This window comes from Esox lucius, chromosome 1 (genome assembly GCF_011004845.1).
Source record: "Esox lucius isolate fEsoLuc1 chromosome 1, fEsoLuc1.pri, whole genome shotgun sequence".
Lineage (NCBI taxonomy): Eukaryota > Metazoa > Chordata > Actinopteri > Esociformes > Esocidae > Esox > Esox lucius.
In genome coordinates, this window is record NC_047569.1 from 39415998 (window position 1) to 39429906 (window position 13909).

General features: G+C 45.3%; 1 protein-coding gene across 1 annotated transcript in view; it reads left to right on the plus strand.

The window, feature by feature from the left end:
• cdon (cell adhesion associated, oncogene regulated) overlaps window positions 1-13909 on the plus strand; it is a 50104-nt gene that overhangs the window by 16802 nt on the left and 19393 nt on the right. The window contains exons 2-4 of the mRNA XM_029121850.2: window positions 10339-10536; window positions 11025-11315; window positions 11878-12024. Of these exons, the coding sequence (XP_028977683.2) occupies window positions 10467-10536; window positions 11025-11315; window positions 11878-12024 (508 nt within the window). The 5' untranslated portion in view covers window positions 10339-10466. The remainder of the gene's footprint in view (window positions 1-10338; window positions 10537-11024; window positions 11316-11877; window positions 12025-13909) is intronic.

Here is a 13909-nt window from a genome sequence, read left to right on the forward strand (position 1 = left end):
TCACGCCATCAGCTCTACATGGTGGAACCTGACATTATCCCACACAATGACATGGGTCACACCATCAGCTCTACATGGTGGAACCTGACATTATCCCACACAGTGACATAGGTCACGCCATCAGCTCTACATGGTGGAACCTGACATTATCCCACACAATGACATGGGTCACGCCATCAGCTCTACATGGTGGAACCTGAGATTATCCCACACAATGACATGGGTCACGCCATCAGCTCTACATGGTGGAACCTGAGATTATCCCACACAATGACATGGGTCACGCCATCAGCTCTATAGACCTGATCGAGCTCATCAAGGACGGTTACAAGGAGAGCTGCATTATATGATCCAATACTGTGTCCCACCACACCATCTTCTGATACAGCCGCACACATGGTAATGTTGGCCCCATGTTGCCCAGGTTCTTGCATGGTTCCCCGCTGGCCAGGTTAAAGCCTGCCTCATCCAAATATATGAATTCATGATGGTTGTCATCAGCATCCAGCTCCATCACCCTCAAAAAATAAATTTTGTAAAGAGATTTACTGATTATTTGTACAATGTAGAATTTTTGGGGAATTTTATTACAACAGCCAGCACATACTCATTTGCTTCACTCTGTCTGCATTTCTTTCAAAAGACACACGGTATAGTTGTTTTAAAGACAACTGGTGCCTTTTCAGCATGCGTGCAATAGTCGGCAAACTTATGGATTCCACATTGTTGAACATGTCTTCATTGTCCAAGATATGCTGGCGAATTTCTGTAAGGCGAAAATCATTTCTGTCCCGAACCATATCTACCACAGCCTGCTTTTGTTGGTCAGTCAGAATTTTGCCTCTGCCTCCCCTATTTGGCCTAGTCTCAATTCTACAGGGAACATTACAATAAGAAGACACTTGGTTACATCACCTACTCTGTGATACACATTGGTATGCAGTCATTAGACAATAGAGAGTAGCAGGATGTTTAGTGCATGCTGACGACTTACCGGTTCTCATTGCGGAATGTTGTGATTATTGAGGCCACGGTTGACCTTCTGAGGTTTGGTTGTATCATTGTAGCCCTTCAGTCATTGTCATGCCATGATTTATGATGGTCTACAACTGTTGCTCGGATTTCATTGGACACTTGAAACCTTCATGATCTAAACTTGGAATTCTGTTTGTCTGTTTCCATACAACTATGTATTACAAGTAATGCAACAGTTACTTATCATTTTGAGCAGTTGTATCAATTGATTGTTGGATCATTGTAATGAAATGAATAGACATTAATCTGAAATGTAATGTGTGAATTGCCTTTTGAAATAGTAGTACTTTGATGTTAAGTTAATATTGAACAGGTGATTTTTGTTAAATGAACAAATTATCTTAGTTTTATGGGTATTGTATCCAAGCAATTGAAAAAAGTGTTAGAGTTTTAAAAAATGTGCATTTTGATCATTAGTTGTGAGTTTTGTGTCTAGAGTTTTGAAAAATGAGGTCAAGGTTCTGAAATTAGTGCCAAAGTGATAACGTAGAGCTTTTTCCTGAAGGGCCAAATGTGGACCTGCATGGTGTCAGATATCATATAGACCCAGTGAGATGATTCTATTGGTGTCAGATATCATATAGACCCTGAGAGATGGTTTTACTGGTGTCAGATATCATATAGACCCAGAGAGATGGTTCCTTAACCCTAATATCAAAACAGTTCATCCTGATTGCTCCCAGCTCCCAGCTCTAAATAAATTCATCTTAGCATAAATACCTGGTAGAATGAATACCGCCATTTTCCTATTCGTATTGTCGTGTCCTATTATTCACCCTGATCTTTCGACCAGTCATTCACATGGCCTAATGTGCGAGTGGGCACGCTCACTACCTCGACCGGCTCCGTCTGACCGCATCTCCACCTGAGGCACCTGATGGAGATGGACCAGGAAGTACCTGCTTGCAAAGCCTCAGTGCTCTTTAGATGATGCCGGCCAGTTAGGGTCCCCCAGGGGTCAAACCTAGGCTGTGGTGGTCGGAAAGGTGCTATGAGAAAGTGTCTTAGACTGCCGCGCCATCTGGAAAGCCCATTCAACAGGATCTCTGTTGTTTCTAGTGGTTCGATTTTGTGTTAAGTGTCTAAAGGCTTCTATGGAGCTTTAGCCCTGCACTTAATCCCCCTGTTCATAACCAAACAACCCCCCCCGCTTCGTCAACACCCTACTACCCCCCCCCCCCCCCCCACCACATCACATTCCCAGGGAAACAGGACATTGCAGAACAAAGTCCAATTAGTACTTACATATAAACTGTGCTAGGATTCCCACCCTGCTCTCTCTGTTCAGTCCAGTGTGTTGGTGTGGGCTAGTGATCCAACACGCCTGGGGCTGGTATTAGCTCGGTCTCCCAGGTCTCGGCACTGGCACTTGGGGAGGGAGGGGTGCACAGGGGGTGTCCTTGGTAAACAGTGACTGTCTGATCCCTGGGGGCCTCTTCTTTTTCTCTCTTTAGCTCTTTTTTTATTCTGGTGCTCGTCTCCTTGTCTGATCCCACACTGCGGCAGGACACACACACGCACGCACATATACACACACGCACGTAGGCACACACACACACACACACACACACACACCAACACACCATGGAAGGTTCTGTCATCAGGGCTCAAGAACACACACACACACACGCACATGCACACACACGTGCATACACACATGCATGCATGCACACACACATGCACACACACACATGCACACACACGTGCATACACACTCCGTAACCCTGCGTCCTGCAGACACAGAGTCTCAGAAGAGAGGATGTCCTTGGATGTGATTTGAGTCCTGCCTCCTGTTATCGCTGACACACACACACACACACACACACACTATTTAAAGCCTTGTTTTAATGGAAGAAACTGTCGGAGGAGGAAGTAGGACTGGTTAGAAGGGTTAGTGAGTAAGGTGTAGGGGTTAGGGGTTAGGGTGTAGGGGTTGGGGTTAGGGTGTAGGGTTTAGGGTGTAGGGGTTAGGGTGTAGGGGTTAGGGTGTAGGGGTTAGGGTGTAGGGGTTAGGGTTAGGGTGTAGGGGTTAGGGGTTAGGGTGTAGGGGTTAGGGTGTAGGGGTTAGGGTGTAGGGTGTAGGGGTTAGGGTGTAGGGGTTAGGGTGTAGGGGTTAGGGTGTAGGGTTTAGGGTGTAGGGGTTAGGGTGTAGGGGTTAGGAGTTAGGGTGTAGGGGTTAGGGTGTAGGGTTTAGGGTGTAGGGGTTAGGGTGTAGGGGTTAGGGTGTAGGGGTTAGGGGTTAGGGTGTAGGGGTTAGGGTGTAGGGGCTAGGGTGTAGATTAGGGCTTAGGGAACAGGAGCTGAGTCAGGGAGGAGAACAGTTATTCCAGTGGAGTTGCGTATGTTTGATTACCTCCTACAGCCTCTAAAACAAAGACCATTCATTTTGGTTTGCTCCATTTCTCTTCCAGCAGTACATAACAAATCAGGTCTCTCTCTTTCTTTCTTTGTCCCTCTCTGTCTCTCGTCACTCTCTATTAATAATGGGTGTACTATAATCACTCCAGTTCCCTGTATGACACAGTCTTTTATTACACACTCTAACCAATCAAATTGTATTATATTACGTACACACCAACTAGTCAAACATCCTCTGACACAACCTCTTATTACATAGACACTAACCATTTATGCAGCCTCTTATTAAATAAACATTAACCAATCACAGAGCCTCTTGTTAAACAGACACAGAAGGACATGATGAGTCAAGGTTGGACATCGAGCAAGACTGAATGGCTTCAATGTTTCACAGACAACGGTAAATCCTAGTCCTGGACGAAAAAGATGAGGATCAATGGAGATTTTCTGTTGAGTTAGATTTTTCCTTCCAGGACTAGGCAGAATGTGTCGGTATAACTGGCCTTGATATGACTAAATACAGTATATGCTGTCAACATTTTATGTAAATCGCTCTAGATAAAAGCATTGACTAATTGGCACACAGCCTCTAACAAAGAGACAAGCCAATCACAACCACTTTTACACAAAGACTAGCCAATCACATAACCTCTGGCTTCTCCCACCCCTCTCTCAGGAGAACATGTGGAATTTCAGAAGTGTAGATTGTGAGTTAGTCAGGGGGGGTTGTAGGGCAAGTGGAGACAAGTTTAGGGTACAGGACAGAACAAGATACAACAACCACCAGGAGTAACTGTTGTCTCTCTACCTACAACCTATCTCTGCCATTCTCTTGACTTAAAACTATCTCTTTCTCTCTACCTACAACCTATCTCTGCCATTCTCTTGACTTAAAACTATCTCTTTCTCTCTACCTACAACCTATCTCTGCCATTCTCTTGACTTAAAACTATCTCTTTCTGTCTCTCTACCTACAACTGTCTCTGCCAGTCTCTTTACTTACAACTATGTCTGTCTTTCTCTCTACCTACAACTATCTCTGTCTCTCTCAGTCTTCCATTCCCTGTAGAATTATTGCCGCTCAATGTAAATATGAACAAAAAAGGCAGTGAATTTTTTTTTCTGTTTCTGTGTGTGTGTGTATTCACCTGCTGAGGGTGATATTACTCTCTGGACTGACATGGCATATGGAAAATAGGGGTGTCTGTCATTTCTCATTTGTCATCCACCTATCACAGACTAATGGAGGGAGGGACTATAAGATTTCTGCTCATCCCGCTTCCTTTCACATCGGTTTCAACTCAGTTTAACCTACCTTTACGCTAGCTTGTGTGAGAGTGTGTGTAACTTACCTTTACGCTAGCTTGTGTGAGAGTGTGTGTAACCTACCTTTATGCTAGCTTGTGTGAGAGTGTGTGTAACCTACCTTTACGCTAGCTTGTGTTAGAGTGTGTGTAACCTACCTTTACGCTAGCTTGTGTGAGAGTGTGTGTAACCTACCTTTACGCTAGCTTGTGTGAGAGTGTGTGTAACTTACCTTTACGCTTGCTTGTGTGAGAGTGTGTGTAACCTACCTTTACGCTAGCTTGTGTGAGAGTGTGTGTAACCTACCTTTACGCTAGCTTGTGTGAGAGTGTGTGCAACCTACCTTTACACTAGCTTGTGTGAGAGTGTGTGTAACCTACCTTTACGCTAGCTTGTGTGAGAGTGTGTGCAACCTACCTTTACACTAGCTTGTGCGAGAGTGTGTGTAACCTACATTTACGCTAGCTTGTGTGAGAGTGTGTGCAACCTACTTTTACGCTAGCTTGTGTGAGAGTGTGTGTGAAACAAGGAAGATCTAAAGCAAATAATATTGTCAGACTTAGGGTTAGAAAATACGGGTTGGAATAAAGTTAGAGTTACGATTAGGCATCACTGGTTAGGTTATGGTGTTAGGGTTTGGGTATTGGGGGTTGAGATTAGGATAAGAGTTCTTTTGGCCTTTCAAAAGAAAGTAAAAGTTATAAACCGTCTGAGAAACACAAAACAATAAGACTGGGGTTGTTACACAAGTGAGTGCATTCATACTTAGCTATTTGTCTTTTTCTAGGTCAAACCCACAAACCTGGCACTGGAAGACAAGAGGGAAGATGTCTGTCTTTCTCTCTCTTTGTTTCTCTCTTGCTTCATCACTTATTCCCCCTTTCTTCTTCTCTCTCTTCTCCCTCCCTTCTTCTCCTTCTCTTCTTCTCCTTCTCTTCTTCTCCTTCAGAAGGCTGTCAGACTGGCTGGGTACAGGATGAAGGCCTGGTAAACAGAGTCATCTTGGAGGGTGAGAAGGAATAAATAGATTGAGAGAAGCCAGACAGACATCCAGCCATCCAGTCACCCAGCCAGCCAGCCAGTGAGTGCACTGTGGCCCAGCGCTGTGCTCTCTGTCTGATCAGTTCCTCAGATCAGGATGCGTTCTGCAAGGGGAGTTCCCTGTCTTCCCTTTTGTGAATGGGGCCTTGGGCGTGTTGCAGCCAGGTAGCAACTCAGGCTAACTTCCTGTCTATCTGAGCTGGCAGAGAGAGTGTGAGACTTTCCCTGGCGCCTCAGACTTCCTCCTCCTTACCAATGCCTATATCAGGATGCTGTTCTCAGATCAACCCTATAAGATATGGCCTTATACCTTCAAGCCAGCCAGTCACCTGCTCCCGATTGAGAGGGGACAGACAGACAGAGAGACAGAGAGACAGACGGTAAGGCGGGAAGGCAGACAGACAGACACGGTTGTGTTGCATTGTGGCGAATGGCCAGAAGAAGAAAGCGTCCGCAGATAAGAGCAGGAATGATGCCTCTGTTGCTTCCTTTTGCCAGATCACCTGAGACTGATAAGCAGTCGCGCGTGTCAACCATAAACACACACCAATATGCGTGAATGCACACGCTATCTGTCTCTCTCTCTCTCTCTCTCGCACACACACACACACACACATTCTTTAGCCCTCTGAAAGGAAAGAAGTTAGCAACTGTATCAGCTCTAGTTTTTCATCACATTAGAGTGTCAGGCTGACACTGGTTCTCCTTCTTCCTCCTCCTTTCTATCGTTCAGTCACGTCGTTTGGGGGCGTGGCTGATGCTGTGGAACACTCCTAACATACAATACCACGTAAAATGGCAAACAGAAACACTACTGTTTGCCTGCAGTCGGTCATCTTGTGGCAGACTTTTATACATTGTGCTGCCATTCTACTGCTCATTTCTCACCTGAGAATACCCCCCCCCCCCGACATTTGATTGATAGGATCACATTTTAGAAAGTAATGTTCTCTAATTGTTTTACGTTTTGTGAGGAAGCGCCACTCTCAGTCTCCTCTTCCAAAGTCCCTTCTTTATCACAGCTGGCACTTCATTTCTGATAACGTTTTAATGGAGGAAAATGTGCCATAACTGAGGTGTGGTTGTCTTATGTGGGAGCTGTCTGCCTTTCACCCTATTGGCTCTATTACCACATAAATAAGATAAAATAACATGAATAAATAACAAAAGTGGAGGAACAAAACACTTGGGTTTCGCTTAGGTTTCGAAAAGTACACATGATTTATAAATGTTATATTATTAGCTAAGTACAGTGCCATAGAAATGTTCAAACAGTTAAAGAATGGTAAATGAAAAGAAGTTTATATTTACAACATTGTTTGTACTTCACATGCTTTTCCCATGGCAACTGGCCACACATCTTGCTGCTGTAATTACACAACAGTTTTGCTTAATAGTACGGAGGTTTATTGGTGTTTGATTTGTTTTCAAATTCATACCTTTGACAGGAGGTTAGAAAGTGCTGCTCTGTTTCCACATGATTTTTTAGGCAGTGAACTGCCAGGTAAGTTTGCACTTTGGCCTAGGTTTCTCCATAACAGGGCCATGCTTACTGAAACTGTTAGGCTTTTCTTAATTTTGGGTCAGTTACGACTATCTCTCTCTCTCTCTCTCTCCCTTTATATATATATATATATATATATATATATATATATATATTTATATATATAGTCTGTCTCTCTCAGTCTGTTTGCCTGCTGGGCCTGTGTAGTTCAACAGGGCTGTTGTTTGTGTTGTAATGATATATCATTATTATTATTCCGGGTAAAAAGGGAGATGTTTCCACTGATGCCATGGGGACAGTGTGAGCCTGTCTGGACTCGCTGTCCCCCTTGGGGCTGGGATTTGATTCAACTGACTAAATTCAACGCACACACACACAAAGCACACACACGCACACACACACACACACACACAATGCACACACACAAAGTACACTTACACAATCCACATACACAGTACACACATATACGTAGAGTTGGGGAGCAACAGATGACATAAAACTATACCTGTAATATATTAGGCTACTAGCAGGAGTAATGGAATTACAGATATTTTTTGAAAAACTCTAGGATTTATTTACATCACTGACTCTTATAGACCGTTACATTAATAACTGTTACAAATCTTTACGTCACTGACTTTTACAGACTGTTACATCTCTGACTGTTACTGATCTTTACATCACTGGCTGTTACCAATCTTTACATCACTGACTGTTACAGGTCTTTACAACACAGATTGTTACAGATCGTTACATCTCTGACTGTTACAGATCTTTGCATCAGTGTCACCACCAAAAACTCTTTCTTTTGAACATAGTTTTTTTGGTGAACAGTAACAGTCTAGTGTTAACCTCTTGGGGGTGTGTCCAGCAGCGGCAGTGTGACAGTGACCTCTTGGGGGTGTGTCCAGCAGTGGCAGTGTGACAGTGACCTCTAAGGGGTGTGTCTCTAGGCCTTCAGACATCCTCTGGACTCTTCGTGACCTCTAACCCTGCCTGAGAGAAAGGGGTGGAACCACATCGCGGGCAGAGTTGATTATTTCCTGCCTGCCTGCCAGGGGGTGGGGACTGGGGTAGGGAGCTGTGGGTTTGGGGACTGGGGGGGTGACAGACAGACAGACAGACAGACAGGCAGACAGACAGGCCGACAGACAGACAGACCAGCAGATAGTCAGACAGACAGACAGACAGACTGACAGGCAGACAGACAGGCCGACAGACAGACCAGCATGTATATACAGTCAGACAGACAGATTGGCAGACAGACAGACCAGCAGATAGTCAGACAGACTGACAGACAGACAGACAGGCAGAGAGCTACAGGGGAGAGGAAGGCTGCCTATGAAGACCTGAGGGGTTTCTGCCCCAGGCTCCTGCCAAGTGCTGGGATAAAAGCGGAGCAGGATTACCCCCAGAGAAAAGAGGAGCAGGATTACCCCCAGAGAAAAGAGGAGCAGGATTACCCCCAGAGAAAAGAGAAGGAGGTTCCACTTCTGGGGAAGGTGGATAAGGAGAGGGAGCGGGCAGGGTTCAAAAGGAGACAGGAATGCCCCTAATTACAACCCCTTCTCTGTCTCTGTCTAGGAACCTGTGTCTCTCTCTGTGGCTGACAGTGAGGCTGTGTGTGTGTGTGTGTGTATGTATGTGGGTGTGTGTGTGGGTGTGTGTCTGTGAGAGAGGGAGGTTAGGTCTGTGTGACTAGAGTGATATTGAGAGCAGAGAGGACAATCTCTTCAACCTATCACACACACGCACACACACACACACACACACACACACACACACACACAGAGACACACATTCCAGAATGAGCTGAGACAGTGAAGAGGGGTCAGTGAGAAAGAGTGATCCCAGCAGGGGGTTGGTGGGAGTGGGGTCATGAGGGGGTCGTTTTGGGGCAGACTGGGCGGTGAGGGGTGTTTGATCCAGGGGGTATACAGGAATGTTTTGGAGATTCATCACAACGCTTAATAGCCCTTTGTCAACAGAACAGACAGACAGACAGACAGACAGAGAAATAATCCTCATTCCTATAGACCAGGGATGGGTAATGGTGTTGTAAACCTGTGGCCCTCATCAATTACCATTTAGCTATTTTCTATCTATTTTCGTACAATTATAGGGGGCATAATTAGCCATTTTAAAGCTAATTTCCTGTGATTGTTTTTAATCATAATCACTTGGGTAACCAGGACAGATAGCTGGCTCTTACACTAATTTACCTGTTTAAAATAATTAACGTGGGAAAATACAGGCAGTGGAAAAACTGCTGATCCACATCTAAAGGCACACAACCAAATTCGTAAATTGTAAGTTGTGTGTTCTACTGCTCAGCCGCTAACACTAGAAACAGAAGGTTGAGGCCCATGGTAATTTATAGAAACATTTAGTTAAATTGATCAGAGCCCTACAAGCTGACTGTTGGAAACAGCCACCATGCTGCCAACTAGGCACTCCTCCATTTTAAAAATGTTATGTAGATTGTATAGAAATGCATTCATCGTGGCCTAGCTTGGTCCAGCCATCTAAGATGGTGCCTTCCGTTCCACATATACCGTATCACTGCAGCTTGGGTTGGAACACAGCCCACAGCTGTTTTAGCTAAAATCCTCTGCATTTCACCAGCCTCTCTTTCCATGAAAGCAAAGAAAATGTGTTTTTGCCATGTTTATTGCATTACAGAAGGACACTTCTAAATGTTATGTTGTGTGAGCTAAACACACAGAAACACCAAGAAAAACTTGTAATGTGGTTTTGTCTTCTAAGCGATTAATGGGAATGCGTCAGAAATCCTGTCATTTCTGTGGAGGGCTTCTTCTGTCCGTGGACCAAGGGACGGCCCGCTCCTCTCTGTCATTGGCCAAAACAAAATATCAGTAATCCTGACTAGTTGGATTTTGTGTGTAAAAGTGACTGGGTCTTATGTATATCAAAAGAGGATTGTGGAGCAGCTATGTGTTGAAGGGTTGAAATAGATGTCTATCTACAGTTCCAGAGTTTCTGATGGACACCTTCCTCTTCCTGTCAGTTTGATTTGGATATTGGGACTCTCTCCTCCAGCCTAATGTTTCTCTCTCTGTGTCTCTGTGTTCCAGTTGAGCTGATCCAGCATCGAGTTGTGTGTTGTTTGTCTGTAAGTGTGTGTGTGAGTGTGTGTGTGTGTGTGTGCTCGCGTCAGAGTGTGTGCTGGGCGGCGTTCGGTCAGCAGAGGTGAGGGGTCACCATGACGGCAGGTCGGAGGGTTCTGTCGACAGTGCTGTGTCTAAGCCACGCCCTCCTCCTCTCCAGCTTTGGTGAGGATTTCTACTTCTTCTACTCTCCTTAAAGCCCTGAGGATGTCAACTGTGCCACACCCTTCACCATCATCCTCAGAACATCTTGACTTTTTAGTCCCTCAAGAGACCCTCTTATCCAGAGGGACTTACAGTCAGTGGATTCATCATCAGACAGCTAGTAATTCAATCAAAACTGTTGATTTAGCAATGTGTCATCCATTGTGGGCTGATTGGAAACAGACATCTAAATGGCTGCTGAAGATCGTCTCAGCCAAACGACATCGCTGCGAGAAGAGCAGGCACTGTGGGACAGATTTCCCACTCAGCCTTTAATATCAATCCTGTCGGTTATTTTGGAATGCTTACTTTGCTTTTCATGCATGTCAGTCACATAGCTGATCTTCAGCCTAAGTTTCTTTTGTATTTCTCTCTCTCTCTCTTTCTTTGTCCCTCGCTTTGTTTCTTTTGTTCCTTCTTTTCCTCCATCTCTCTGTGTGTTGGTCCAGCCGTTGCGTCCCTGTCGTTCCTCTCCGAGCCCACGTCGGTGGTTCAGATCCAGGGCAGCGACGTTGAGCTGCGGTGTTCAGCGCAGCCCAACTCCTCCGGCCTGTCCCTGTCCTGGCGCTTTAGGGGCCGACCCCTGGACCCGGCCAGTGTGCCCGGCGTGGAACTGACTCCCAGTGGGGGGGTCTTGTCCCTGTACCCCCTCCAGGCCGTCCACCAGGGACTGTACCAGTGTGTGGCTCAGTCCGACACAGGGGCCATCATCAGCCGATACGCACGCGTGGCTATCGCTGGTATTTATATGTTATATACACACATTAATATTAGTAGTGCATTAGTAGTAAGTATTACTTCAGTAGTACTTTTTTCAGAGTAACAATTAATCTATTTTCCTTTACCCCTGACCCTTCCCTTACCCCTAACCCTAATTTAAATCTAAACCACAATCATCCTATCTTAAAATGAGGACCCAGTATTTTCCTTGGATTACTATACTTGTGGGGACTTTAGGGCAGTTCTGGTCCACGCTTGTAATGCAAATCCAGAAAAATCACACACACACACAGCAGATTCCATCTCCTAAATCATCAGATTAAAGGTCAGAGGTCATTACACTAGTGGGTTCCGTAGGGATCAGAGAGGCAGGAAGTATCAGAGTGAATGGGAAGGCACAGTCCTCAGTCCAGAACACTTACTACCCGGGACACACAGGCAGAGGAAGGAAGCAGCAGGATTTCAAGTCGGGCGTCCGTCCAGACGGCCTTTCAGCCACTTCCTTAATGAGCTCAGGTCCTTCCTGTGAGGGGAAGTTGCACTGGTCTCTTCACTGGAGATGACCGATCTCTCTCTCTCCAGATATAGCTGAGTATGGCGAGACACAACGACGTTCGTTGGTGGTTCAGGAGGGTAGCAGCGTTGTGATCCAGTGTCCTCTGCCCCCCAGTGCCCCCCCGGCTGTCCCCCGGGTGAGGGTGCGAGGGGAGTGGCTAGAGAATTCCACAGGTAGGTCTACCTCTGAAACACACTCCCTCATCAACCAGACACTGACCATCTACTTCTGAAACACACTCCGTCATCAACCAGAGACTGACCGTCTTCTCTGAAACGCACTCCCTCATCAACCAGACACTGACCGTCTTCTCTGAAACACACTCCCTCATCAACCAGAGACTGACTGTCTACTTCTGAAACACACTCCGTCATCAACCAGAGACTGACCTTCTTCTCTGAAACACACTCCGTCATCAACCAGAGACTGACCGTCTTCTCTGAAACACACTCCCTCATCAACCAGAGACTGACTGTCTACTTCTGAAACACACTCCGTCATCAACCAGAGACTGACCTTCTTCTCTGAAACACACTCCGTCATCAACCAGAGACTGACCGTCTTCTCTGAAACGCACTCCCTCATCAACCAGAGACTGACCGTCTTCTCTGAAACACACTCCCTCATCAACCAGACACTGACCGTCTTCTCTGAAACACACTCCCTCATCAACCAGACACTGACCGTCTTCTCTGAAACACACTCCATCATCAACCAGACACTGACCATCTTCTCTAAAACACACTCTGTCATCAACCAGACACTGACCATCTTCCCTAAAACACACTCCATCATCAACCAGACACTGACCATCTTCTCTGAAACACACTCCATCATCAACCAGACACTGACCATCTTCTCTGAAACACACTCCATCATCAACTAGACACTGACCATCTTCTCTGAAACACACTCCGTCATCAACCAGAGACTGACCGTCTTCTCTGAAACACACTCCCTCATCAACCAGACACTGACCGCCTTCTCTGAAACACACTCTGTCATCAACCAGAGACTGACCATCTTCTCTGAAACACACTCCGTCATCAACCAGAGACTGACCATCTTCTCTGAAACACACTCCCTCATCAACCAGAGACTGACCGCCTTCTCTGAAACACACTCCCTCATCAACCAGACACTGACCGCCTTCTCTTAAACACACTTCGTCATCAACCAGAGACTGACCGTCTTCTCTGAAACACACTCCATCATCAACCAGACACTGACCATCTTCTCTGAAACACACTCCCTCATCAACCAGACACTGACCATCTTCTCTGAAACACACTCCCTCATCAACCAGAGACTGACCATCTTCTCTGAAACACACTCCCTCATCAACCAGAGACTGACCATCTTCTCTGAAACACACTCCCTCATCAACCAGAGACTGACCATCTTCTCTGAAACACACTCCCTCATCAAGCAGAGACTGACCGTCTTCTCTGAAACACACTCCCTCATCAACCAGAGACTGACCATCTTCTCTGAAACACACTCTGTCATCAACCAGACACTGACCATCTTCTCTGAAACACACTCCCTCATCAACCAGAGACTGACCGTCTTCTCTGAAACACACTCTGTCATCAACCAGACACTGACCATCTTCCCTGAAACACACTCTGTCATCAACTAGACACTGATCGTCTTCTCTGTGACATCGTACTGAACCAAGTTGACATTTAGTTTTAATTTGAATTTTATCTCTTGAATAAAGTCTGTGCTACTTTAATACGTGTGAATTCATATCTACAAGGTGCTAGTGAGGGTTACATGACTACAAGGATATATTAATGCTGTGTAAAGGTTATATACTGTAAATACATGGTTATATTAATGCTGTGTAAAGGTTATATACTGTAAATACATGGTTATATTAATGTTGTGTAAGGGTTATATACTGTAAATACACAGTTATATTAATGATATATAAGGATTACATAACTACAAAGACATATTGATGTTACAAAAGCTACTTAACTAAAATTGCTTCTTGACTAACTAAAATAACAGATTTAGAACATTTGGGTTAGTGATTTTGTCTCTGTCTCT